General features: G+C 36.6%; 4 protein-coding genes across 8 annotated transcripts; 1 reads left to right on the top strand and 3 right to left on the bottom strand.

The window, feature by feature from the left end:
* Nucleotides 1-6522: 6522 nt before the first annotated feature.
* On the bottom strand, nucleotides 6523-13248 carry LOC101156432 (casein kinase II subunit alpha). Of its 2 annotated transcripts, XM_011485124.3 has the most exons (15): nucleotides 13129-13248; nucleotides 12302-12389; nucleotides 11946-12017; nucleotides 11611-11740; nucleotides 11399-11510; nucleotides 11216-11317; nucleotides 11084-11134; nucleotides 10945-11004; nucleotides 10739-10822; nucleotides 10537-10647; nucleotides 10356-10457; nucleotides 7903-8003; nucleotides 7664-7812; nucleotides 7492-7581; nucleotides 6523-7393 (listed from the first exon to the last, which is right to left on the bottom strand). In XM_011485124.3, the coding sequence occupies exons 4-15, from the start codon at nucleotides 11709-11711 to the stop codon at nucleotides 7278-7280; spliced, it is 1179 nt and encodes a 392-aa protein (XP_011483426.1). In that variant the 5' UTR covers nucleotides 11712-11740; nucleotides 11946-12017; nucleotides 12302-12389; nucleotides 13129-13248; the 3' UTR covers nucleotides 6523-7277. The 2 variants fall into 2 exon arrangements, with proteins under 2 accessions (XP_011483426.1, XP_011483427.1); XM_011485125.3 differs by lacking the exon at nucleotides 12302-12389 and having other exon boundaries at nucleotides 13129-13243.
* Nucleotides 13249-14357: 1109 nt separating this feature from the next.
* On the top strand, nucleotides 14358-16811 carry LOC101174619. 4 transcript variants are annotated; one of them, XM_004077808.4, is made up of 9 exons: nucleotides 14361-14817; nucleotides 14924-14985; nucleotides 15069-15101; nucleotides 15187-15234; nucleotides 15472-15519; nucleotides 15850-16245; nucleotides 16333-16374; nucleotides 16454-16515; nucleotides 16688-16811. In XM_004077808.4, the coding sequence occupies exons 1-8, from the start codon at nucleotides 14810-14812 to the stop codon at nucleotides 16489-16491; spliced, it is 675 nt and encodes a 224-aa protein (XP_004077856.1). In that variant the 5' UTR covers nucleotides 14361-14809; the 3' UTR covers nucleotides 16492-16515; nucleotides 16688-16811. The 4 variants fall into 4 exon arrangements, 3 of the variants coding, with proteins under 3 accessions (XP_020565764.1, XP_020565763.1, XP_004077856.1); XM_020710105.2 differs by lacking the exon at nucleotides 15472-15519 and having other exon boundaries at nucleotides 14358-14817; nucleotides 16688-16804; XR_002291963.2 differs by having other exon boundaries at nucleotides 14359-14817; nucleotides 16333-16515; nucleotides 16688-16725.
* Nucleotides 16812-16823: 12 nt separating this feature from the next.
* On the bottom strand, nucleotides 16824-18097 carry tyrobp (TYRO protein tyrosine kinase binding protein). The gene is made up of 5 exons (XM_011485123.3): nucleotides 17850-18097; nucleotides 17757-17774; nucleotides 17517-17660; nucleotides 17361-17428; nucleotides 16824-17261 (listed from the first exon to the last, which is right to left on the bottom strand). Exons 1-5 carry the CDS (start codon nucleotides 17893-17895, stop codon nucleotides 17205-17207), a joined length of 333 nt encoding a protein of 110 aa, XP_011483425.1. The 5' UTR covers nucleotides 17896-18097; the 3' UTR covers nucleotides 16824-17204.
* Nucleotides 18098-19295: 1198 nt separating this feature from the next.
* Nucleotides 19296-21774, bottom strand: LOC105355914 (TYRO protein tyrosine kinase-binding protein). The gene is made up of 5 exons (XM_011485122.2): nucleotides 21642-21774; nucleotides 21214-21280; nucleotides 20998-21018; nucleotides 20650-20784; nucleotides 19296-19640 (listed from the first exon to the last, which is right to left on the bottom strand). Exons 2-5 carry the CDS (start codon nucleotides 21254-21256, stop codon nucleotides 19594-19596), a joined length of 246 nt encoding a protein of 81 aa, XP_011483424.1. The 5' UTR covers nucleotides 21257-21280; nucleotides 21642-21774; the 3' UTR covers nucleotides 19296-19593.
* Nucleotides 21775-25780: the final 4006 nt, after the last annotated feature.

Below are 25780 nucleotides of genomic sequence, written 5' to 3'. Positions count from 1 at the left end.
TATATAGCATCCAATTTTTCTGAGATGTACCTGCGTTTTTGAAATTGCTTGATCCAGTAAAATAAAATAAAAAAACTTTTCAGAATTGAATTTTTATTTTGCAAATTGATCCAATATCTGCCTCTAAAATTCAAATAAAATTAGTTTTAAAAACTTTTCTGACACAATATCAAACAAAGTCTTGTTCTTTGTTCCAGTTTGTACTGCATCCATACGCCACTTTAAAGAGACTGCTATTTTTTTTAATGTTAGCTTCCTTTCATTTGAGTAATGTAAATCATAAAATTATGTTTTGCTTTGATCATTTATACTTTTTTAGGACACAGAAATAAAACTCATCTGTTTCTTTTACTGATTTCTTTGAGTATCCTTTGTAAAATATGTTCACCCAATTAAACAAACACTTCATTTGAATATAGTTCAGAATGTTCAAACCATTTTGAGTGACTGAATGTGGTCTTCAGTGTAAATCTGCTTCGTCTTTGGCTTTATCAGACTTAAATGTAGTCTACAAACAAAAGTTATTATTCATTTTTCAAAAGATGGTTTTCAAATGGAATTTAGATGCATACATGAATTATATTTAGAATTGATTGCACTTTTTGAGCATTTGGTGTAGCAAATATTGTATGGGTTAGGGCTATTTATTTTATAACACAAATGTATTAACTGGAACAAAGCTCAAACATAGGCGTGATTTTCTTAAAGTGTTTTTTTCTGTCAAAGACAAGCTCGAATACAAAAATCATCATATCATAAACAAATACATACGTTTGGCGCAAAAAGTTCCTTTTTTTCCACAAAACACCACAAAAAAAAGCCCATTTTGTAGGAATGACTGTTGTCTTTCACAACTGAATGATTATAGAATCATCTTTTCAGGTAAACATCTTTTTTTCATGTTTTAAGCCTTCTGATTGACTTTGATAAACCAGAAGCAGCTCATTTTTCAAACAGTTTGTTACACTTTCTTTTTGCAGACAAAATGTCTTTGTGCTTGAAAACATTGCAATCGGTGGGACTTCATCTTTTAAATCCATTTATTTAACTGAAGTTTAGCAACAAATATTCTTTTTTTTATCAAATCACAGCAAGAAGTCTTCTGGAAAACACTTCCAATGAGGAGCTTGCCCTCATAGGCGGATCCAAAACTTGACAAAAAATAAAAAGAAACCGTTTAGTAGTTTGTGTAGAACAGTGACACATTTCTCTACTGTTGCAGGGTTTTGAACCGTTTTCGAAAAATGAGGAGAACAACTTCTGATTGAGGCGGTTCTTTAAGGTCAAACATAAAAACTTTCCTCTACTGGTTAAACATCCCAGGCAAAGGTCACGAGTGTGCCGACCTTTTGTCTGGCCATACATTGATCCCAAAGGCAAAGTAGCCCTTAGACACAACTTTAACCCGAGGAAGACTAAAGGAGAAGGATGTCTGAGCTGTCAAGGAATTTATCAGAGAGTATGTGGTCGTTGATGGTATAGATAGAAGCTCCTAGAACATCAACACTCTTCCCAAAAAAATGAACTCATGAATTTCAATTTCAAAGAATTTCAGTACTGTTTCTGAACGTGTTTTTAATCAGGACATTTATTTCTGCAAGCCATAATTTATTGTCACCCATTGTTGGAGATAAATGACAGCTGATTCAATAATACAAAAGAGAAGGTGGCAAACTAAACTTAAACTGTGGGTTTCTGAGACAAACTGACAGGGAGACATTTCATGAGTAATGAAGGTGCGTTGTTTGGGATAAATGATACCTTTGTGTAAAACGTGACCAAAAAAGTCAACGCTTGCTTAAGGTGTCAACCGCTGGAGTCTTTTTGTCGTCCTGGATCTTCAGAATAAAAAGTGTTGCGCAATAAAACTGTAAACCTCTGCGTGTCACACCCTGGAAAGTGTATCGATATTCAGGATTGCAAGACTTTGTTTAGGATGTGTGTAGTTTTATAAGTTAAAAGTACTCTTTTTACTGCTGAGATTAGTAAGAGTTAAAGGAAAATTCAATAGTTTATTTAAACTAATGTGCAGTTTTAAGACTTAAATGAAATGTTTTGCATTTAATTGATAGATTTTCAGGTTTTCAGATCCTCAAACACGTCAGGTTATCATTTTCCAGACAGTTTCTTGTTTTGCCTGCTTTGTGCGTGTGTGTGTGTGTGTGTGTTTTGAAGGGTGAATGCTTGTCACACATTACTGCTCCTACAGATTAACAGTAACATTTATTTTCACATTATCTGGTCTTAACTCTGTAAGGGGTCAGTGGAAGAGGTCCAAACGGTTTATTTATTTATCAGCCAGAGAAGAAAAAAAAGTCTCTCAATATTTAATGCTTTTGCAACTGTAGCAACCCCATGACAGCAACTCAAGATTGTCAAGAGAGGTCACTGATGTCCAATCCTTGAGTCAATACAGCAGTCAATGCATCACAGAGTAGGACGGCCTCATTGTGTATAAAGTGTCACAGGGCCAACAGAATTCTGAGAAGTTCACCTGTAAACACAGAACTGTGACGACATGCTCACCAATCCCTCCTTAACCTCTGGACCGACTTCATTCACCTGAAGCTCACTTTGAAATCTGCTCTGTCGTCAAACTGATATGATGAACGGATGTTGCTTACACGGAAGTGGACTGTAACACCCCATAGTTTCGGTTTTTCAAATCTTTTATTATATTACTTTAGAGCGAAGTTCTTATTATATGAATAGTTCTTCTTTTTGTCACCTAAGAACCATCTAAGCTAATAGAACACCAGAGCCCTCGAATCCTCTGGATCCTTCATTCCATTATTATTTTTATCCCTGAAGAGCTCACACGGTCAAAATTGGCCACTGTTATAATTATTTTTTACTTTTTTTATTTTTTACAATTAGCGTTATTTTTTTTTGCCACTGATAATTGCTGTCACCCAAAATAAAAAGGCCACAATATAAAGATTCTTGCCTAAAGACCCACATTTATTAACCCACAAGAACCCATGGTGGCGTCAGTGTAACAGAAAATGATCAGAAATGGATTCTTTGGTCCACTTGGTTTGTGGTAAAATACACATCATTCATGAATTATGTGTGAATGAATCCAGTCGTCCAGAAAATGACAATAATAAAAGCAAGTTTAAAAGCCCAGAAGAACATTTTTCTTGCGTTCTCCAATGTTAATTTTTTTTTAGAATTTTTCTGAAATGTTAGTTGTTTACAAAAACTAACAAGATTACTTGATCGTTTAGAAATTTTTCAACTACTAGGGATTTTTTTTGTTTTTCAAGCACCAAAAACCAAAACACCAAGCAGCCATTTGTGCTTAAAACTTCAAATCCTCTATAGTCGTTTCCAGATTCAGCCATTTTTAGCAAACAAAGACAAAGACAAAGAAATGAACCAACCTCTGTAAAAAAATGTAATTTTATCATGATTTTAGAAAGAACAGAATGAAAACAAAAGTGTGAGTTAATTTAATCCTTACAATTTAATTTATTACTTGGAATTGTAGGAAAGTATCCTTTAATAAAAAGGGTTAATTTGAGGCCCTAGATAATTCTCTCCTCCTGGTTGCCATGCTTTTCATTGTTTCTAAAGCAACTGATCACTCATTGTGACTAAATACAGAGCTTCAATCGAGTTCTTTCTTCAGCAGAAACCTAAATCCTCATGAAAGTAAACCTTAGACCACACACCCACAGAACAAGGCTGCACTGTGACCCCTGAGGCAGCTTCCTAGTAAACACAACCGTGCATCCTTTTATCCAGTGAAGTTGGATCCCACAACGACATGAATCCTTTTTTCTGAATCGGTTAATTTAGAAAAAGATCAAACCCTAGGAAAAGCAAAAAATCCATACTCCGCCTTTAGAGGCTGGAAATGTTGGATGTGTTGGTTTTTGGAGATGGTGGTGCTGATGATTACCAAACTGTTAGTTATTTAAAGACTGCAATAATAAGTGTTTTTCAATTATTTATCCAATTTAATTTTTCAACTTTTCAAGTTCTTTCTCCAGCAAAATGTGGAAATCCTGAAAACACTTAAATACACAAAATCAGCAGACTTAAAAAAAGTTTCAATACTGTAAAAATGGAATATTTAGAAAGTAAAAAGACCACTGTTCCCAGAAAAATTGTCTTATTTTCTGTCTTCCAAAAAATAATCTTATCAAGAAAGTTTTTCAACAGCAAATGAATCATAGTTTAAGAAAAAAAAACGTTTTAATAACTTGATTTATTTTCTTGTAAGAAGAATTTTTGGTAAGATATTTTTTTTAAACCCAATGGCAAAGTGTTGTGCCTATTTAAGGAAATGTTAAGAATGTTTGACTTATTTCGAGGGAGTGTGTTTTTCCAGTGAATTAAATGTATTTGATGAAATAATTTACACAATCCATTTCTTCTTGCACTTCTGTTTTCAAGTGTCTGATGGTGTAAAAATGCTCTGTCATTCACTTTATCAGTTAGTTGAGAAAGAAAAGTGCCACTCTGCTCATGAATGACTGTCCTGGAGATGCATGCCCCACCACTGGACTTCAGCAGCAGATATGAACTGCTATAAGCATTTATTGCATTTTTCCACCCCACATTTTATTGCTGGCATAAAGGCCTCACCCAAGATGGAATAATCAGCTGTAAGCATTTTCAATCACATACACTAATGTGCTTCTATGCTTGTTTCAAAATAGTAAACATGGAAAATGGTTTGTATTAATGCAGCTTTTCTTCGTTTTTTATAACTATAATCACACACACACACACGCACACGCACACACACACCCACAGACTCACACACAAAATCATGCAAGTCTTGTTGTGAACAAAGTGATAAAGCTGGACGAAACTCTTATGCCGTCATAAAATTTCTTGCAGAAATTACTCATTTGTTTTAGCAAAAAAAAGTGTATTTCTGATCTTTAAGCCAGGTCTAACATTTGTTTGAGGGAAAATTTTTGACACAAATAATTTCAGAATGACTTGTATTTGTTTTCAGTAAGAAAGACAGCAGCAAAGAGCCTCAAACAGTAAAGTTTACTGCTTGAGCTTCATGAAACTCTTTCAAATGAATGCTGCATTTAAGGACTGTTGGACATTATTGTACCTTAAAGTAATCTCCTCTGATGCTTCTTTCAACATAGTGTTTATGCATTTCTTTACTAGTCATCTAAATTCAAGGGTTTTTAATATCAAAAATGCCTTTACATGTTTGGATGTTTATGCTTAGTGGTGGAGGCCGTCGCGCTTGATGAAGTAGTTTGTTTTCCAACAAGGTCTGCCTTTGGCCTTCCCACATCCCAGCTGTCCTTGGTGAACCATGAACACTATCAAGAAGACCAAGGAGAGCCAATCTATATGAAGATTTCTATACTATATATATATGAATTTTTATATATATAGCATTGAATACTATTGAAGTCTCAATTGATGCAAGATTTGTAAATGATCTTTAGCTGAAGATATGAGGCGTCATTACCGTCTAACCTCCTGACCATTGACCCAATTGCTCAACGACAGGAATCATGCACAGAGGCAACAATTACAAACATGTACGTTTACATTTATGGACTTCCATTACTTTGCGATGAAACCTTTACCTTTAAAACCTTTCATTTGGTTAAAAATACATGTACTTATATAATTCAGTAGATCATAATTTTCATATTTATGTACTTAAATACACAAAAGGTGGCTGGATGGCTCAGTTTGCTTCATGTAGGACTGGCAGATGAGAAAGCAGGGTTTGTTTCTCAGGAGGTGCGATGAGCTTCATCTAGTGTGGGTCCTTGGGTGCGCTACTGCTAAACTGTAGCCATAAGGCGGCCCCAGTCTGGGTCTCCCTGTGCCGGTCCCCAGCCTGGCACACAGGGTTGTGTCAGGAAGGGCATTGGGCGTAAAAATTCCTGCCAAAGCACCTGTGCGTATCAGTCAAATCAGATTTGCTGTGGCGTCCCCTAAGGGCTACGTCGAAAGGTGAACATTTACTTGAATACATGGTCTTATGATGAATAAGATTACATACACTTAAGATGAATGTGTAGAATGTACCACATGATAGAAAAAGTTGGTCTTTTTTTTTTTTCCAACAGCTTGTTGAATTGGACCCGAGTGCTCATAGTTGTCATGTCAACGACGCCACTGCCCATGGTGAATTGAAGACAAACATTCTGTTTACAGTGCCTGACCTGCAGCCAATAAGGACAAATAATCCACAACAGCCACATCGACGATGGTGAACGCTCACATCCCTCTGGAGTTTGGGAGAAAGAGCTCCAGATCTACTAGCAGTATGTGCAGTGATGTACCAGAGGACAATAAATTGGCCATTTTGCGTGTCAATTAAGTGATGTTCGTCATAGTGAGGTTGATTGGCTGACAACTTAAAGGAAACATCTTTATTCTTGATTGCCTGCGATCTACCTACACTTCCTTCGCAATCGACCAATTAATCGCATCCCTGTTCTAGAGCATTAAAAAAAGCTAAAATGCTCAGCACCCCCCAAAAAGTAAAAGTATACTCAATAAGATTTAGTACCTGCAAGACCCTGTTTAAATGGTTTATTTTTGAAGTTGTTTTCCGTAGGTGATGACTCCTCCCAACATTAAACAAAAGGTTACAAAATTGTCTATGTAATCAAAATCATGTGTAAGAGACTTCATAAAAAACAAACATGGACACATACATACACGTACAGAAGTGAAAGTAACATAAAGTTGGCAAACTATTGACCCTGTGAAACTCAGCATCGGGTGCATGCAACCTGACAGTAACTGTAGAATATCTACAAAATTCCAATTAAAGAATGATAGCATCTAACAACTTCAAAACACCGACAACTCCTGCACATTACATTGTGTGCAACCAGCGAGCACTGTTAGAGCGTGGGGGCGCGCCAGGTTCCTGACTCTCGAGTTTGTGAAGTCGTGTGGAAGTTCACAGTGTAATACAGCAGGATCCCCATCAAACAGTTTCAAGCAAGACTGTATATTTGGAACATACAAAATAAATTTTATTATCCATTCTCTTTATGTCTACATCTTATTAGAATTTCTAGACAATGGCATCGTCAAATAACACACCCAAATTAATTCTAGTAAACCTGACAGGTGCAACCATGGTTTTTTTCCCGTTTTCTGTCAAGTCCAGGTGTCAAAATAGAACTGAACGTGAAAAGCAAATTTAAATCTTTATTTTTCAACATAAAAAGGGGAGCCACGAGCCTGGGTCCTCGCGGTGCGAGCTGGCCAGGACATGGTCATGAGCACAAGCTAACAGAGGTGAGGGGGGGGGGGGGGGTTCAGGGCTGGGCCCCGGTGGCTGCGGGGACTTGTGTGGCCAGAGTGTTGGGGGCAGAGATGACGGGGGACGCAGCGATGTTCGCCAGAGGCTGCGAAGAGGACATTGAGGTGATCCCTGAAACACAGCGGGAGAAGAGAGGCCCCGTTTTGGGTTAGCTGGAAACGCCAAATCGCTTTGTCGTCTAAAGTGGAAAGTAATGGAGGGTTACGAACCGGCCATCATACTTGAAGAGCTGACAGGAGTGGAGCTAGCAGCCATCCCTCCAGGAGTGGCCCCTCTTCCCTGATCCTTGACAATGGGAACTAGGAAGGAGCAGACGTAGAGGTTTATCACGCCGGCATCATGTCGTCAAATTAAACAGTCAAATGGGACGCCAAAACCTACAAAAGTAGGGATGATCCATCGCCTCTCTGGCTGTGAGGCGAGCTTGATGGTCGTAGCGCAGCAGCTTGTCCAGAAAGTCTAGAGCCTCTGTGCTGACTAGGTGTTGGTTCTCGCTGTGCACAAACCTCTCCCATCTTTTACGAGAATGTCTGCTCACACGCGCACCCACACAGAAAAAGGAGTTTAATTAAAGCTGCCTCCTGCTAGGAGCAGTGCTCTCGCTCCTAACCGTGCTTTACCTTCCCAGAATGTCATTGAACCGTGGATCCAACTCGATGTTGTACTTGTCAATGTAGTCATACAGGTCCTCTGTTCCAAGTACTTTTGCAATCCGCACAAGCTGTGGGTTCATGGAAATATGCAGCATTAAAAAAGACATGGTAGGAGGTGATGTTCTTTCACAGAGAAAAGCTGGATTTTTTTTAAGAATCCAGACAAAAACTGTGTTTTTACCGTGTTCTTGTAGCATTTCTCACATGATGGAGGACATATATTAAGAAAATTAAGATTAAAGTTCCATTTCTGAGTCTTTCTTTATTCAAATCATTGTTAATCAGGAATAAATGAAACAAATGCAGTTTGAAAAAGAGCGTATTTGCCATGTAAGTATGCTGGGAGGGTCCTGACGCAGATGACTAGATCCATGTAAGTCTCCGTTTTCTGTGTCTGAGCTTAAAAAAGTACGGCTGGATGGCTCTGATATTGCTCACTATTCGTGTTGCACCGGTTAGGTTAGGTTGGGGGTTTGTGAAGCTCTAGGCTAGCAAGAGAAAGTGTAAACAGAGATCTCTCAGAAACAGAGAGGGAAAGGGGGTTCTTCTGCTGCTACAGTCCCGCCCACAACTGCGAGGTAAATTTCTGATGAAATAATGCCGCTCTGCAGAAACTATGGCCTAGACAAAAACTGCTTTTTAAATTTTTTTTAAATTTTGGGTTAAAACAACAAGGATAATTTAAAGACCACAGGACACTTTGAAAATGGATCATTAGAAATTTGCCTCCAAGTTGTGGCCAGAACTGTTGGTGCAGGGTAAGCCCCCCCCGTTTCTCTTCTTCCATCCCGCCGGCTTATAGACCCTTAAAGTCCAAAATAACATTATGAGTGCAATAAAAATGGTGAGGAATGTTGGAGCTATCGAGCCGTACAGATTTAAGCTCAGACGAGGAAAAGAAAGACGTACATGGAACTATTTTTCTAGAAGATGCATTGGAATGGAGCTGAGCATAGAGGTTGTGGTCTGTTGATGGCAGCGTCTACATCCCAGCTGCAAGCTTTTTTTAATCTGCTTCAAAAGGATTTGAATGAAGAAATACTATGAAATGCAATTTTAAGCCTAATTTTTTTTCTGTACGTCCTCCATCATGAGAAAAATGCCACAAGAACACGGTCAAAACACGGTTTTCATTGGAGTGGGTCTGTTAAAAACTTTTTGTAGGAAATGAAATATTTACATAAGACTTTCACCAGGAGCGGGTCAAACTTGTGCTATAAAGTGCACCGGGGTCAGATCAAGGACGTTTCAAACGTTTATTTTGTAAACGTTACAGCAGCATTCACCTATGATGTGTGTGAGGGAAATAAAAGAACAAGCTGACACTTCAAAGGGAAACAAGAAAGTTAAACCAGCTCAACACCTTAAAAAAACTCCAAAAACACAGTTAGCATTCAGCTCTTTTCCTATTAAAACAGCGTGATAAAACACAAATAACCGCTGGAACCCTGGATAATAACATCGTCATTCCTGTGGTAGACATTTAAGTTAATAAGACACTATTTAACTTTCCACATTTCATGTTTTCCTGGCCCCTAAAAGCTGTCCTACCCGTTAGCTCACTACTTTTTCTTCTTTTCTCTAAAATAAGTGGATTTATGAACCTCCCTTTCAACGAAAGCCTCCTTTGTTTTACTCTTAATTTAACTGAAACATTAAAAAAATAATACAAAATACAGAGGCTGCCAAAACCTTTTAGAAAACAATGTGGTTGTTTGTACAACTGAGGCTTCTGGCAGGACGGACGCCATTAAATTAAATGTTTGCTGCAACATAATGAAAGCCAAAAGGCCCAGGCGTCAACACATCCTGTGTACTTTCACAACAAAAGAAACAAAAATGGGAAAGAAGTACATCGCAACAAGGAAGGTGTGAGGAGAAATGGCACTCGTCTTTTCTGACTGCAAAGCACGGCCGCCTTAGCTTTAAAAAGGACGAAAAAACGCGTCTCTTCTTCAGTTCTGCTGCACGTCAGTCACAGGAGGCGAAGCTAGCGGCCATGGCCCATTCCGGAGAGGACTGATGCTTTAAATCTGCACAGCTAGACTAGTTTCTACTGATTGTTGGTGGAAAAAAACTACATTTGTGGCAAAAGGAGGCTCTGACATAAATGTAAATATAACGACATTCACCAGGAGATGAAGCATTTGAGGTATAATTTCGAAAACCACCCCCGTCAGCCCCAAACCTTTAAAAGCTCTGACAAAACAGTGGAGGGGGAAAACCTGAACGCCTTGCACTTTTACAGAAACCGTCCCACAAACATCACACCAGACAGCCATAGGATCTGCTCAGCAATGCCTTTCAGGGATTCTTTTTAGGAAAGAAATGTGCAAAGTAAAAGAAAATGCTGCCATGTTGCTAATGTCCCTTTCACATCAGCACGGAGTCAACAAAGTGAAAAACGGCCCTGTTTGTACCTGATCATAATTGTCATGGCCGTGAAAGAACGGTTCCTTCCTGAAGATCATGCTGGCCAGCATGCAACCCAGACTCCACATGTCCAAGCTGTAGTCATACATCTACAAACACAACATGAAGAGCCTTTACACCGATTCACTGTCAGTTGGACCACAAACCAGACGACGGCCTTTCCTTTACCTGGTAGTCTACCAGCAGCTCAGGTCCTTTGAAGTACCTGGATGCTACTCTCACGTTGTATTCTTGGTTCGGGTGGTAGAACTCGGCCAGACCCCAGTCGATTAGACGGAGCTGAGACGACAAAGAGGGCAATTCTCAATAAATGACACCGAGCTGTCATCACTTCTGGTGAAAGAGAAAGGAGGGGGAAAAAAGCCCAAACCTTTCTGTGTTCGTGATCAATCATAACATTGTGTGGCTTGACATCTCTGTGCATTATCCCCATACTGTGGCAATAGTCCAGGGCCTTCCAAATAAACAGAAAAAGGTTAATATTACCAGGACTTTCACCAAATAATAATATAATAATAATAATATAATTTTGTTATTAAAAACAAACAAACATCAAGGAAGAGCATTCCTTCTTACCTTTAGGATTTCATACATGTAGAACCGTATGTCGAAATCTGAGAGAGTCTGATACAATTGCTGTTAAAATAAATGAATAAAAGTTAAGCAAATTAGTTCATACATTAGTTAAACAAATTTGCTATAAATAAGAAAGAACCTTGAAGTCTGTGTTGTTCACGTGTTCAAAGACCAGAGCTGGGGTTCGAGACTTAAAAAAAGAAGAAAAAAAGACTAATTAGGTCACCTGTAGATGAAAGCTCCAACAAAGCGTTATCAAAGTAAAAATTACCACAGGATCCTTGACGATATCTAACAGTGAGATGATATTTGGGCCACCCCGCAGATTCTCCAGGATCTTTATTTCTCGCTTGATTTTCTTTTTCTTGACGGGCTGAAAAAAACCCAAACATTTGTTTGTAAGTCATGCGTAACAAACCACTCCCTCTTTTAGGCTATAAAGGGGTTATTTTACCTTTAGAATTTTGACGACCACTTTTTCATTGTTTGTGATGTTTATGGCTTCAAAAACTTCACTATATTTGCCTCTTCCTAGTTTTCTGACGAGCTGATAGTCGTCTTGGTTCCTACAAAGACAGGGGGGTGAAATTGTTTTTTCTTCTTCTTGCAATTTAGCAATGTTCTTTGATGCAAAAACCCTAAAATAAGCCCAAATATTGGCCTTACCCCCACTCAACGACATGAGACTCATAGTCCCAGTATTCGCGGGGTCTCTGTGTGTTTACATCAGGGTAAACTCGTGAGCGGCTTGGAACGGGCCCAGACATATTCTGCACAGGTTCTTGACTTAGATCTCCTAAAAATGAACAGAATAGAAGGGAAAAAAGACAATAAATACAAAACATACATTTTTAAAATATTCAATGGAGGTGAAAGAGCTGATATTTTAACAAAATAAATCACATTTAATAGTTAAAAAGAAAAAGAGAAGTGAAAATGAAGCAGAAAAACGGTCGCTAAAGCAGCAGTTTTTAATGATGGTTTGTATAAAAGAAGAATACCTGGGTGATTTACTCCAGGATAAATGGTGAGGTGGAAAGGAACGGACGGCTGAGATGCCTCTGGTATCAAAGCTAAATGGAAACATAAGCAAAAAAAAAAGTTAATACAAAAAAATGTATACAAATAAAATGAACACAAAAAAGTGCTCCTGTTAAAAGTTAGAAGCTGAACTTAGCAACAAATGTTGGGAAATAATGTTTCAAAAGATGCAACTCAATTGTGTTTTAACGCTGTTACTTAACCAATTTTCTTTTAAACACAGTCCTGGAAAATTAAACCAGCAGGTAAAAAGTGAACAAGCTACACAATTGGTGCATGGAGTGCCTGCATATGACGACGTATAAAATGGAGAAACCTGGCTGTTAAATGGGGGCATCCAACCGGTCTAATCAGGGCGCACAGGGTTCAGTACGGTCATCACTGGGGGCTACAACAACTTCCTCCTGTTTAAAAAAAAAAAAAAAAAGGAGGGGGGCAAAAAGTAGGCTGATTAAAATCAATCGAGTCAATTAAGCAAACAGCTCTAAGAGCGTTAGCTAACGCAGGCGAGCCAACGACGCTAACGCTAGCAAGCAGCTTAATGTTTTTTTTTTAACGAGTTCAGTCACGGGGGGCTTTCAATCGAAAAGTGTCTCCCTAAAACAAGTCACGCGCCCAATTAAGAGACTTCTGCCCGCTTGATCCTTCGATGAAAGGATGAGCGGACGCACTGTGGCCCACGGCCTGCACTCGAGCTAGCGCCTAGCTCCAAGTCGAACCGGGAAGCAGAGAGACATGCTAACGTGCTAACGTGAGTTCGCCTGCAGCAGAGAGAGAAAAGCCGGGTGGAAAGTCACAACTGCCTATCGAGCACACTACGAGGCTTTATCTGTGTCAAATAAACAGTACCCTTTAAAAAAGCACGACTGTAGCTCGGATAGCCCCTTATATGTGGACCTACACACTATCCTTCGAAATAATATAAAAAAAAAGTGCTAAGCTAGTAGGCTAAGGGAGTGAATAGACTGCTGATTGGCGAGGCAACTGGCTGGCAACGCCTTGAAAAAGCATCCAACAAACACCTTCATCGAGGACCACAATGGCCCCACGGGCCAATTATCTATTTTTAGCATTTCTTTGCACGTTTAGATCTCACTACTAGTTCTTTAACAACGACGATTTGCGGTTAAATAACCCGATTACCTCTCAGCGTTGTTGGGTCTTCAATATGGCGATGCTCGAGATCAAGAGCTTAGTGCGAACAGCCTCCCCAGCAGAGGGCGCTCTCCGTTCTCGGCTTCATAGAGAGATGGCAGCTTCCTCTGCCTAACCCGTCTGACGGCCAGAAACTGACACTAGTCTGGCAAACAGTAAAAAAACAGGTAATTTAATCATTAATAGATCTAGGCGATCCTACTGATTGAAGCTTTGAAATCACGAGGTCGCAATAAATCCCATGACTTGTCAGGTTTTGTAAGAAATCTTTCACAAAACCCTTAAAACACACCAGACCTCATTACTGAAGTAAAGCATGCAGACAAGATATTTATCAGAAACCAGTTTGTTTGCACATTGGAAAAAGGAAAATATAAATTAGAGAGAGTTTTTTTTCTTTTACTTTTACTCTTATTTAAGATAAATTTGTTTTCTACGCCTTCCCTTCGCAAAAGTAGTCTATTTAAGTGCACTACAAGTATTAGTATACTAAAAGTGAGGCAATATACTTGAAGTTCACTTCTTATATATTACCTATATATTGTGAACTTAAAATTTTCCATTTTAGTCTGAAGACGTTTTCAGTTCCTACACTACTGTTCCCTTACACGGTCTATAGTAGACTTGCTATATACTAATACTCAAGTCTCTATATACATAAATTGTACTACTTTTTGCTTAGGGTTAACAGTAGTTTCAATGACTATTGATGTTCTTAAAAAATAATTTAACTCAGAGCTTGAAAGTATTTAATTTGATATATTCAGTTTACTATGTCTACTTCTTGATGCTAAAGAGTTTTTTGTAGTTCTTCAAATTTATTTATTTCTTACAAACATCATAACCAGTAGTACAATATATAATGTATATAAGACTATATGCAAAGGTTCAAAAAGTGCTTTGGAAGAACTTTTAATTCCTACAAACTACCTTTTTTATTTTGTTCTTCATCTGGATATTGGGTGCTTTAATGGTGCCCTCTTTAAAAAAATAATAAAAACATGACAAAAACAAAGCATCATTGGATTATTGGACTCTTAAGTTGTACATATCAAAATGTTTTCATTTGAACTTGGTTTGATAAAGTAATAAGAAGCCTTTTAACAGTTATTTGATTAATTGCCTTTTTTGGCAACTATGCAGTACTTTTAGTTTATTTTATATAGTTTTTTTCTTTATTTTTTTTTACCCCAACCTAAAACTAGTCCTTGATAGAATGGGATGCATTAATAATGTTGTTTTGCATTCAAAACAAAAAGCTTCTTTTGAAAAAAGGACAACACACTTGCACATACCAAAGTCATGGTCTGCTACTTTTTAAAAGACTTAAACAGCCAGTGGCATCTTTCATAGTAACCCACTACCTGCAATTAGAACATAAAAGAGGAGAAGATGAAAGCAATCTGAGTTTCAACGTGAAGAATGACCGTTTCACCTTGATCTATAAGAAGTAGGCCTTTGTCTACTTACCAGAAACTAGCCTGCTTGTTGCACCTCTTCGCACAACTAATGCAATGTTCAACACACAATGGTAAGATAGAAGTCAATCTGGAGCATCTTACCAGAAACTACAATTAACTGAGGTAAAGGCTTTGATGTGGCTCCACATAAAAACCTTACAGCACTCTCTTAGGCAAACAAAGCAAAGGACTGCGGGCACAAGTCAACAATGAAGACGTGAGTTTACAATTTGTCATTCATTTAAATATGCGCGTTGATTTTGGCTGTAGCTGTTTTGTGCTGAAAGTCATTTGATTAAAAAAGGACTTTTGATTTTTTTTAGTGTCATCTTTTGTCTTCTGCTGCTTCCTCTAGCAGCCGTGGTGGAAAACGCTCCAGTCAGAGGTGAGCCACAGACACTGTGTGATGAAAAGTTTTTGTTGTTCATTTTTTAACCCCACATTTCTTTTACTATATATCTTTTCAAGCTCAAAGAAACAATGTGGTCAATTTTTTAAAGGGTAAGTACTGTTCAAATGCTACTCTTCTTTAAAAAAAAAAAGAAAAAAAAAGACCACAATCCAAATTTTCTTATTCCTTTTTTAGGGACATTTGGCTCAACCACAGAGAAGACCACCACAGCAAATCCCCCTGGTGAGGTCAACCTAGTTTCATATGTAAAGTGAAATGATAGCTGCAGGTAGCTGTTCTTACCAGATCCTCATTGTGATCTCAGTTCCCCTAAAAACAGACAGTGTTTTAAAAAAATATGGAAGTCCGTTTTTTTTCAAATGCCGTTACTTGAATTTTTAGATTTTTTCTTCCAAAGTAGTTTTAATTGGATTGAATAACTCTAACCAACAGTCTTTATCCCTTTTCTTCTTTGAGTAGCTTACAGAAACCTACACAGCAGTCAAGTTGAAGAGCAGGATTCAGAAGGTGCACAACTTATACTATGTGTTGCATTATTTCAGTCTGTATTTATTTCTGCAACGATGTGTTTCTCTTGAATATACAAAATAGAACAACATTTGATTAAAATAATGACAGTTTTTTTTCTGAGGCAAAATCCACTGAGAATGCAGATGAATTTCCAAGTAAAAAGCGAACAAAAACACTTAAAACCAAATTTAATTTTAAAACTTTGTAAAAAAAAGTTCAATTTAAATCTAACTTGTTGCTTTAAAATCGGCATAAAAGCAATGAATAGGTGCAAAGTTCATATGCATCTTAAAGTCTGAAAGTCTAAATAACTTTGACTCTTTTCAGAGAAATTCAAGGAGAGTGATGAAATCCTGATTCTCGAAGGTGCTGCAAACCAGGCCGTTCCATGGAGGAGACCAGCAGGACAAAACCTGAAACTAACTGACACGAGCAGCAGACTGATCGAGGATCACGACGGGCAGAAGCAAAGCGGATATCAGGGACAAGTGCAAGCAAGGGAGGAGCAGAGCGATCTCAGTAGTGAGGAAGAAATGATGCTGGATGGTAAAAGAGTGAGACAAAGCACCAATCTCCAAAGACAGCCAGGAAATACAAGGAAGAACAGGATGAGTGGCAGACCGGTCCCAGACCAAAGCCAGGAGGAGCCAGACTGGGATAGCTTTGAGAACAATCGGGGTGCAGGAGCAGCTGTGGACAACAGTCGACATGCAAACTGTGATGGTAAGATTACATTTGATATGCCACAAAGCATTACTTATACAACAAATGCAGTCTGTGAACAGATCTGTACATCAAATTTCCAAACAGAAACCAGAGAATGCTCCAGCGTGGAAACACACGCTGCCATTGGTGAGAGTTCCTTTTCCTCAGTTTTTTGCTCATCAACCGCTTAGTGATGCTCACTTCTCTCTTTCTGTTTGCGCTTAAGGGCCCGACCGCTTCCCAGCTCTTCCAGCCTTCAGCTAAGCAGCCTGCTGTTCAAACATGGAGGTGTGTTCTCTCTGCATCATAAAAGGGATTTCTACAACTGTTTTAGGAAGCTGAATGACCCGTTTCTCAATTCAAATTCTTTAATGTAACATCTCCCATTGTCTCTATTTTTGTTGATCCATCCTGCCTGCATGTTAAACAATAAATGTCCCCCTTATTTTTTTACCCACAGGTCTTTTTTCCCCTCACTATGAGTCAGTATCCATCATCTGTTGAATCATCAGGCGCAGACAGGCTGCTTCCTAATACAGACGCTCTGGAATTTTCTTTTTCCTTCATCCACATTCAGAGCTTTTTTTTTTTTTTTAACGTTAAACAATAAAAGACATAAAAATAACAGAAATGTTGACTTCCTATGACTGGTTAATATACATTAAAAATGAAACACACTATAAAATGCTGTTTTCAAACTAGAATTAAAACATGTATTCTTATTCAAAATAAAGGCAGCAACACACACACTCACAAAACCTTTCAAGCATACAAACATTTACATAAATATTCCACTTTTACATACAGTATTTTATATTAGTGCTTTAAAATCACAGGCATTTACATTACAATTGTGCTGGATTATAACCTAAAGCTACATATATGCAGGATCATTTGCTGTTTGCTTTACGTTCACACACAAACATTATGCTTTACATTATAGCTTCATGTTAGAGTTGTCTGTTCCATTTAAAGTGTCATTTTCTAAAGTGTTGAAGCTCACTGTACACATCTGACTGGACTCCATGTAACTCCTAAAAATCACATGATAGCAAGCAAAGCAGTTATTGATTGCAGCAACATAAAAATCCCCAAATAAAGTTCATAATTGATGGTTATGGGGTTCTAGTTACCTGGTAGGGAGACTCTGCAACTTCTGTTGGCACTTTCTTTGAAGTTTGCAAAGATGAGTTCTTTTTACCTGTATACAGGTGGGAAACGGTTAGATGACAGCCCTTTTGGCAAGTGCCCACACTTGCAGAAAAAAAGCAGAGTTAAGGGGCGCTCACCATGGAGGGAGTCACATTCTCTCCTTCTCCTTTGGTGAGTTGCAAAGCAGAACACAGAAATCATAATGAAGATGGTCAGGATGATGTCAGAAGTAATTACGGCGATCAAAGACGTCATGCTTATGAGATAGCAGCCATCACAGCCTGGGGGGGGGGGGGGGGACACGTAAAGCACAGGGTTTGAATTTAGCACCACATCTCCTTCCGACTGAGTCAAAAATGTGTAGAAAGTTAAAATACCTGGCGTCTCCTCTGAGCCTGAAATATGAAAACAAAATCTTTGTTTACACAAAATAAACGAATAAAAGCGAGAATTAATCATGCATCACTTACCAAAAAAGGAACCTGCGACACAGAGGTGTTCGGGCATCGTCTTCATGTTGGGGTTTAGTAAGGCAGGAAATGAGAGTGAGAAGCTGGGGGCTGTACGTCCCTCTGTTCACTATCAAACAACTGTCCTCCACCCATGAACAAGAGGCTGTGAACTGGAGACAGAGGGGCCCACAGACAGGAGACAGTCCACAGACAATATGGTGTGAGTACCAGGAAGCTTGGTAACCTCCCGGATGACAGTGAAAGGAGGAGTCCACTGTGAAAAGAGGGAGGAGGTGTTTCTGCTTTGTTTTTATGCCACATGGACGTTGCACAGTTATTATTTTTTACAACTAAAATGTCACCATTTGAACTTGGGCCACATTTTTGACAGTTTGACCAAATTGTTCTGATGAAATTAAGCAAAAAAGGTTTCTGACGGGGTTCTGTGTTGCCAGTTTGCAGTTTTGGCTGAAGTTGATGGTACCTCAGAATAGAGCGTTTCCTCAGAACCTGTGGTTTTGCACAGAAACTTGGCCATAGCTACTGCCGCTTGATCTGCAGGCCTTTCACCACACGTTTAGACAAATTGAACTGTGTCTATCAGCAGAACGAAAGTAAACCTTTTTTTGTCCATCAGAAAGAAGCAACAATAAAGACTTTCACACTTTAACCCCTTCATGCCATATGTCGCTAATTTGCAATATATTAAATCCAGGACTCAACTTAATTTAGCATCACTTTGAACAGAAAAAAACACAGAAACTTATTTTTTTTTAAATTGGAAATAAATCTGGGGATGAAGGGGTTAATGTCCAAGAAAAAAACAGTAAACAAATACTGGTGATACCAGTTATGTCACTTCATGGAATTTCCGGAATTAAACACAAAGGGGCTGCAAAAAAAAGCCATTTCTTAGTTTCTATTCATGAGAAAAATGTACCATGTTACTTTTTTAAGGACAACTGAGTTAGTTGAGTGAAATTACAGAAACAAAAGGATGTGCACCAATTCAGTCCACAGAGTTAGAAGTGACCTTTACATGTTTTTTTAGGTGTCAGCGTCTGTCATCCACCCACATAGATTTGGTATCATTTCAAATCAGTGCCTCAAGGCAAGGCCACGTTTTTAAGTTTTTGTTCATCTGAAATAGAAATAGAACTTAATGAAACTGAGAAAGTGAAAACCATTTTTGATTTGACTATATAAGTGGTTTGACACAAACATGAAAGTTAAAACCCCCTTCAGTCAAACCATTTCTTACGTGTTTTTGTTTTCAAAACTTCCTTTTTTCATTTTGTTACCTTTCTTTTTTTGTTCCTTATGCTTAAATACTTTTATTTTCAATTCTCCAGAAGTTGTTTTCTTCAGTCCCCATGTGAAAAAAAAGAACTTTTAGGAAGAATATTGCAAAAGAGAAATGATAAACTATTTTAGCAATAACAGTTAAAATAACGACCCAACGCAGAAGATACACACACAAAATTTATTTTTGTAAGGACTTCAAAAATGATACATTTCAACAAAAGACATGGGATTTTTTTATAAACAGTAATAAAGGTAAACACACAATATATAAAATGTGTTTTTTCTTTAATTTTTCAAATCTCTTATTGAAAGAGTATAAGTAAAGTATTTGGGCAGACATTTTCTAAAAAATATCCTAAATCACAACTAACCTCATGCACAAATTTGTTTCATAAAAAGAACAAAAAACAAAACTGAAATAAGCAATTATAAAAACCAAAAACAGTTTAGCCCATTTTTATTTTTTCTTGCAGTTCGCCCGGACGTTCATGTACACCTTGTTAGCTGTAAAGAAATTCAAAGGAAAGAAAAAATGGACAATCATGAAAAATGCCAAGAAATGTTTACAATTATGCAAGAAATAGGACTGTACAGTTACGTTTCTTTTAAATAGTAAACATTTGTTGTGCAGAAAAAAATGAAATAGAAGCTGGGTCAATACAAAAGGTCAATGTTTTTAAAAAAAATTAAGCAATAAAACTATTTAAGAAATCCAAATGTATATTTCCTGTTTACTAAAGTTATGTAATGGCTTTTAATATAAAGTTAAATATAAAGAATTTTCCTGTCATGAGAAATTTTGTCAAGATTTAAAAATACACAAATTTCAAATTTGATGCAATCAAGATATTTGAGAAGAACGGAAAAATGGTTTACAAAACATAATCTAAAAGAAGACTGTTTTTAAATAAATACAGTTTTGAAATACCTTTAGGGAATTTATTTACAAGTTCTTCACTTAAGTTGAAACCCAACTTGTGTCTCATATATTTTCTCAGAAAGACAGCAAAAGGTGCTAAGACCGTCTCAATGTAGTCATCCTGTGTAACTTCCTGGCTGTCTGAGTGTGACAGTTGGAACAGAAATAATCCATCAGCCATATTAACTGGCTGATAGTCTAAAAATATGAGCTCAATGTAAGAAAAGTTTTCTTCAAAAATATGGATTACCTTAGAAAAATATAAATGATGGTGAAAATCTATCTGTTAATACAACAATGATGCCTTGAAAAAAAGTTTTTACGTTTTTCACAATGATTTTTTTTAGCAGAAAGCTCAATTTTTTTATCCAATTTCTGATTAAAAGAAAAAAATAGTGTAGTTTTTGGGGTTTTAATATGTTTGCTTTTAAATGTAATGTTTGTACTGCATTTGAAAAGTTTTTGGTAAAGGTTTTTATTATTATACCATTACTATTAACATGAATTTTTCATATAAATGATAAATCTGAAATCTGGCTGATATGAATACGATAAATTTAGCATACATGACGATGTTTTTTCCCACTGTCTTACCATTTTCTACCTTCTTATGTCTAAAACTGGCACAGCGGTAGGTGACAGCTACAATGATGAGGGTCAGCAGAACATCGATGGAGACCATACCAGCTATTGTCCCAGGCTCAATTCTGTAGCAGGACACTGTGCTCTCTGGCAAACAAGGCAGTTAGAGAAAAAAACAAAGACAGTGTCAAAAATAGAACAAACGTCTAGACAAAAGACACAAAGCATGAAATGGCTGGAAAAATACTGATTTATCCCTCCTGATGAAATCAGCTCTGAATTTCCGTTTGTGATTCATGTAAAGAGTTGAAGCAAACGGTTTTAGAGTTGTGGTTGTGTGGTGTAGAATAGATGACGTACCCGTGAGTGCCACTGAGAGATCTTGGAGGAGAACAAAAAAAAAAAAAACAAAGAGGAATATATGAGAACAGGTTGATTGTGGGGGTTTGGTGTTAACAGCGCTGTGCAAAAATTTCCGTGTTGCAAACTGTTTTGTGGTCTCATCTTCCTGTGCAAGACAACGCTAATATTTTTGCATGTGGGAAAATCAACAAAAGCACCTTAATTCGAACTTACTGCATAGGAGAAGCAGAAAAGAGATGGCTTTTGTGAATGCCATTGTTTAGTGATCCAGATCTTTTCTCTGTGAAAAACCCAAAAAAACAAACAAAACAGTCACTTGTTTAGCTCCACAAACAGAAAAAAAATGTGCTAAAATAAAAATTGTTCCACATACTTCAAATTCATACAAGAACAGGTCAACAGACTGTTGAACTGCTTAATTTTAATCTGAAGATTTTAAGAAATATCCCATAAAAGTCTCAGTTTCTGCATAAGCAGGTGTTACATTTAAAAGACAAAAGAAAATACAAGAAATAAAACGTTTTTCTGATTGAAAGTGATAGAAAGTTCTCAAAAGACTGTTGCAAAGACAGTGCAGTAATCTTACAGTGAAGCATTTTAGATCTGACACAATAACCAGACAGGATTTGTTGTGGACTTACCCTGGACAAAGTTTTTTTCAAAAACTAAACCAAAAAAGTGAAGTGAAGAGTGGGGAGCCTCGTCCCTGCTCCGCCAGCGCTCATCTGTCTTCCGCTATTGAAGTGTGCACCTCTGGTTCTCATTTGAGAGATGACGTTAAAGCTGTTGAACTTCCCCCTGGGGGGCTGGGGTTCAAGCTCAGAGATTTGTGTCAACGGTACAAGGCAGCTGAAGTTTGACTTGGTAGTTTTTCCCACTTTAATAGTTTCGAAGTGACAAAAAAAAAGACTTTATCTTGAGAAGGGAATTCAGCAGCTATACTGTGTTCTACGATTGCACTCTTTGTAACTTTAAAACACCATCAGTTGTCTTTCTAAAAGGGATTACCTATGTGAAATGCTGTTTTAATTTGAACTGGGTAGTTCTTGTTGGTGAGAAATCTATCCAGGCTGAGAAAGTGTGTGGGTTGGTAAAATGTCACCATGTTGTTGAAGTGTCTGAATCCAACTCTTTTAAATGTTTGTTTGGACCCCAGCTTCTTACATTTTGGATATAAACCCGTAAAAACAAACAAAAAAACCCCATCTTGTTTTATCCAAATTAAACAAAGCTGTTCCCACTTTTAAATATTTTGTAACCATCTGTAATGAGTAATTATGTTAATAATATTCTGTCTGCAACTCACTCAAATGTTTTACCCTCATTAAATTAATCATTTAAAAATCATTTAAATCAGTCATCTAAATGTTTTAGACAATTTTGCATGCCCTTGTTTCAGTGTTAGGGTTACAAAGCATAAACCTAATTTTTAAAAGCAGGTGAAGTTACTGAAGATGAGTTTTCTTTTATGAAATTAGTTTTCTTCTATAAACTGAGCTCAAAAGGTGCCAGAGACACACAACTGCTCAACTAAACTGAATATTAATACGTACAGTTGTTTTTTTTGTAATTAAAGTTATATCTTCAAGTCCCAAACTTGAACCAAACAATTACTCCACCACCAGCGTGGTCAGAGTTTGGTTTCAGTTTGGCTTTATGGGAAAAAAAGAAAAAGAAAAAGATGAAATCTTTTTATTTGACCAGCAGAGGGAGCTGCAGGGCTTCTCATTTCAAATTCAGCGAAAACTGTTTTGCTGCAGAACAGAAGGATCCTCTTTTCCTGCACCACAGTCAAGTGGGCTTTATCATGTTGTGCATTGTACCAATCAGGCTGTTGTCAATATACCACTTAACCTCTCAGATGATTTTCTTTTGTTTTGAATTCAGGGTTGTAATAAAGAATAGTTGAAGAAAAATAAAATAAAATAAACGAATATATATATATATATATATATATATATATATATATATATATATATATATATATATATATATATATATATATATATATATATATATATATATATATATATATATATATATATTCACAATATATTCACAAGTGCCGGCACACTGCTGGACGGTCAGTCGATGGCCAAAGACATACATGAGATCCAAGCATTTAATATTTATACAATAATATTAAACAATAAAAGAAAAAAATAAATAATACAGACATTTCTGAAAGCTTCACAAATGCCTGCTTTTTCCAAACTGAAGGGGAACCCCCCCTTTTATTTTATATCATTTTTTTAAATCATTCATATTTTTCCAGCAGCTTTTCACACTAATTCCCTTTTAACATTTTTAAAATAAAACGTGTGCTTATAAAATTACCAAATGAAAATTCCAACTATATTTAAAGTTGTTAAAAACAGCCTTGGTCTTACAGTTTATATTTAGTTGAAGCCATTAGAATGAAAAATGTTCAAAAGATAGGAAGTTTTTTGTTGTTGCTCTGGAGATTAATCTTTTGACAAACTGTCTCTCAAAATAATAGAGAGAAAAAAATCTAGAAACAGCTACAATATGTCTTTTAATTCAGCAACAATAAAATATGACTTTCAAAATTTACAGGATTTTTGGTACAATTAAATGTTGCAGACTTTAAAAAGAAATGATCAAGAGGAAATGATAAAGTCTGAATTTACACAACCAAACTGTTATTGTTTTCTTTAGTGACCTCAATTATTTTTAAAGCAATTTTAGCAATTTTAAAGCAATCTTGTGGAATTGTTTGATTGTGGCACAATTCCACAAAACCACCATAACATCCACTTTTAAGAAAAAAAGAGCTCACATATGAGTTCATTTCAATTCAAATTTTTTGAAAATGTATACATAATGTTTTATTTTTAGTATTGCTTCGCCTCATAATCAGTCTTTTAATATTAACTTCCTATTTTTGAACTGCTCAAACAGCACATTTATTTATAAATCTATGTATACACAGTAATTATTTTAAAAACTTTTATTAGATAGACAGATAGATAGATAGACAGATATAGTACTTTATTAATCCTGAGGGAACTTGCATTTATTTCCTTTTGAGGGATCCATACAGTTTTTTCTTTGCTGTTTTAATAATACTGAGTAGAACTCTTAGGTTCCTGACTTTTTCTTCTATTTATGCAACTTCCTTCTGGCAAAAATAGACGACAAGATTGAAGACTGTCGTCACAGTCACCACTATGTCAGAGAACCTTCACAAATGCTCAAAATGCTTTCACACTGGATAACTATTTTTCCTTTGAAGATTTGTGAACTGTTTTTATATTTGGCAGTCCTGGCATCTCTTTTTTTTATTTGAAATTTTGATTTGTAATTTTTTTAGTGTCTTTTTTCTACATGAATTAAAACTGAGAAGGGGAAGTAGAAATTTACCACACTGAAATATAGCTTTTAGACTTTAATTCTTCCTTCACCATTTTAACGGTGTTAACCTTTAAACAACCCAACCAAGACATAGCAATCAAAAAATATTTGTCTATTGCCTATTGCCTTAGGTGAATATACAAACAATCGACAGTTTAAAAAAATGTGTTTTCAGAATGTGCTCCACCATTTGGTTGACCAGGAAGTTAAAGGGATAAAAATGATGGAAAAGATCCCAAAACATATTGACATTTATAAGACAGACCCACATTAATTGTCATAACAATCCAATAGATTCATTCTTGTTTTATACCAAAAATCACAAGTTGTTTAGTTTTTACTCTTCTAATCTTCACATCTGTTTAGTTTCTAAGCAAGCTCTCAGTGCTTTTTGATACTGTTAATTAAAAAAATCATTAGATGCTTTTTATCCTGTGATGTAATAATAATTGTGTCTTTTAATACAAACTATGCAGTTAGGCATATTTTATGGGCTACGCAACAGAAATAATTTAATGAAAAAGAGAAAAACTTTGAGCTATAGAGTTAGAATAGAAAAATATATGTTTTAATGTTTTTGTGTCAAGTGGCAACTTTTGTGTTGGTAACTTCAAATCTGAGCTAACAGAAATTACATGTGGGGTGGGTTCCTAAAGGCTCCATCCTGGTGTAGCATTGCCACATATGTAAATATATATTTGGGATTGTCTTTTTACTGAAAAGAAAAAAGAAAAATCAGTATTGACTTTCCTTTGTTAACCCTGGCTAATATCATCCTGTCTATATGTTTATTTCTTAGGAGTTTATGTTGAATGAATAGCAGGGCAGGTTAAACTACATTGTCAAGAGAACAAATACAAATACAAATATTGTTTTTTTTTTGTTTGTTTGTTTTGTAATACTTGGATAATTGAAGAACGTTACACTGGGTCCACTTAAATTTAATGTCTACATGCTCCCACTTGCCAAAGAATGTTAACATCAGTTACCATAGCTATGCAGATGACACACATATGTATATGTATATTGACACCAGGAGATAGAGGCCCTGCACTGCCCTCAGTAAATGCATTGAGGACATCACAGCTAAACACATCAGCTAAACAAAAAAACAAAAAAAATTAAGGTTATTGTCTTTGGGGCTAAAGAAAACAGTTGTAGGTCTGAGCTTCAATCTTTTCATCTAAAAATACCAACCAGGCTAGAAACTTGGGGGTGGTGACGAACACAGACCTACATTTTGATAAACGCATTAAGGCAGTCACAAAATCAGCCTACCATCATCTTAAAAATAATCAAGGATTAAAGTTCTAATATCTAAGCAGGACCTGGACAAATTAGTTAATGCGTTCATCTTTAGTTGACTCGGCTACTGTAACATTGTTCTGACAGGACTACCAAAAAG

The sequence above is a fragment of the Oryzias latipes genome, chromosome 16, assembly GCF_002234675.1.
Source record: "Oryzias latipes chromosome 16, ASM223467v1".
Taxonomy (NCBI): domain Eukaryota; kingdom Metazoa; phylum Chordata; class Actinopteri; order Beloniformes; family Adrianichthyidae; genus Oryzias; species Oryzias latipes.
This window is presented reverse-complemented; position numbering and strand designations above follow the sequence as displayed.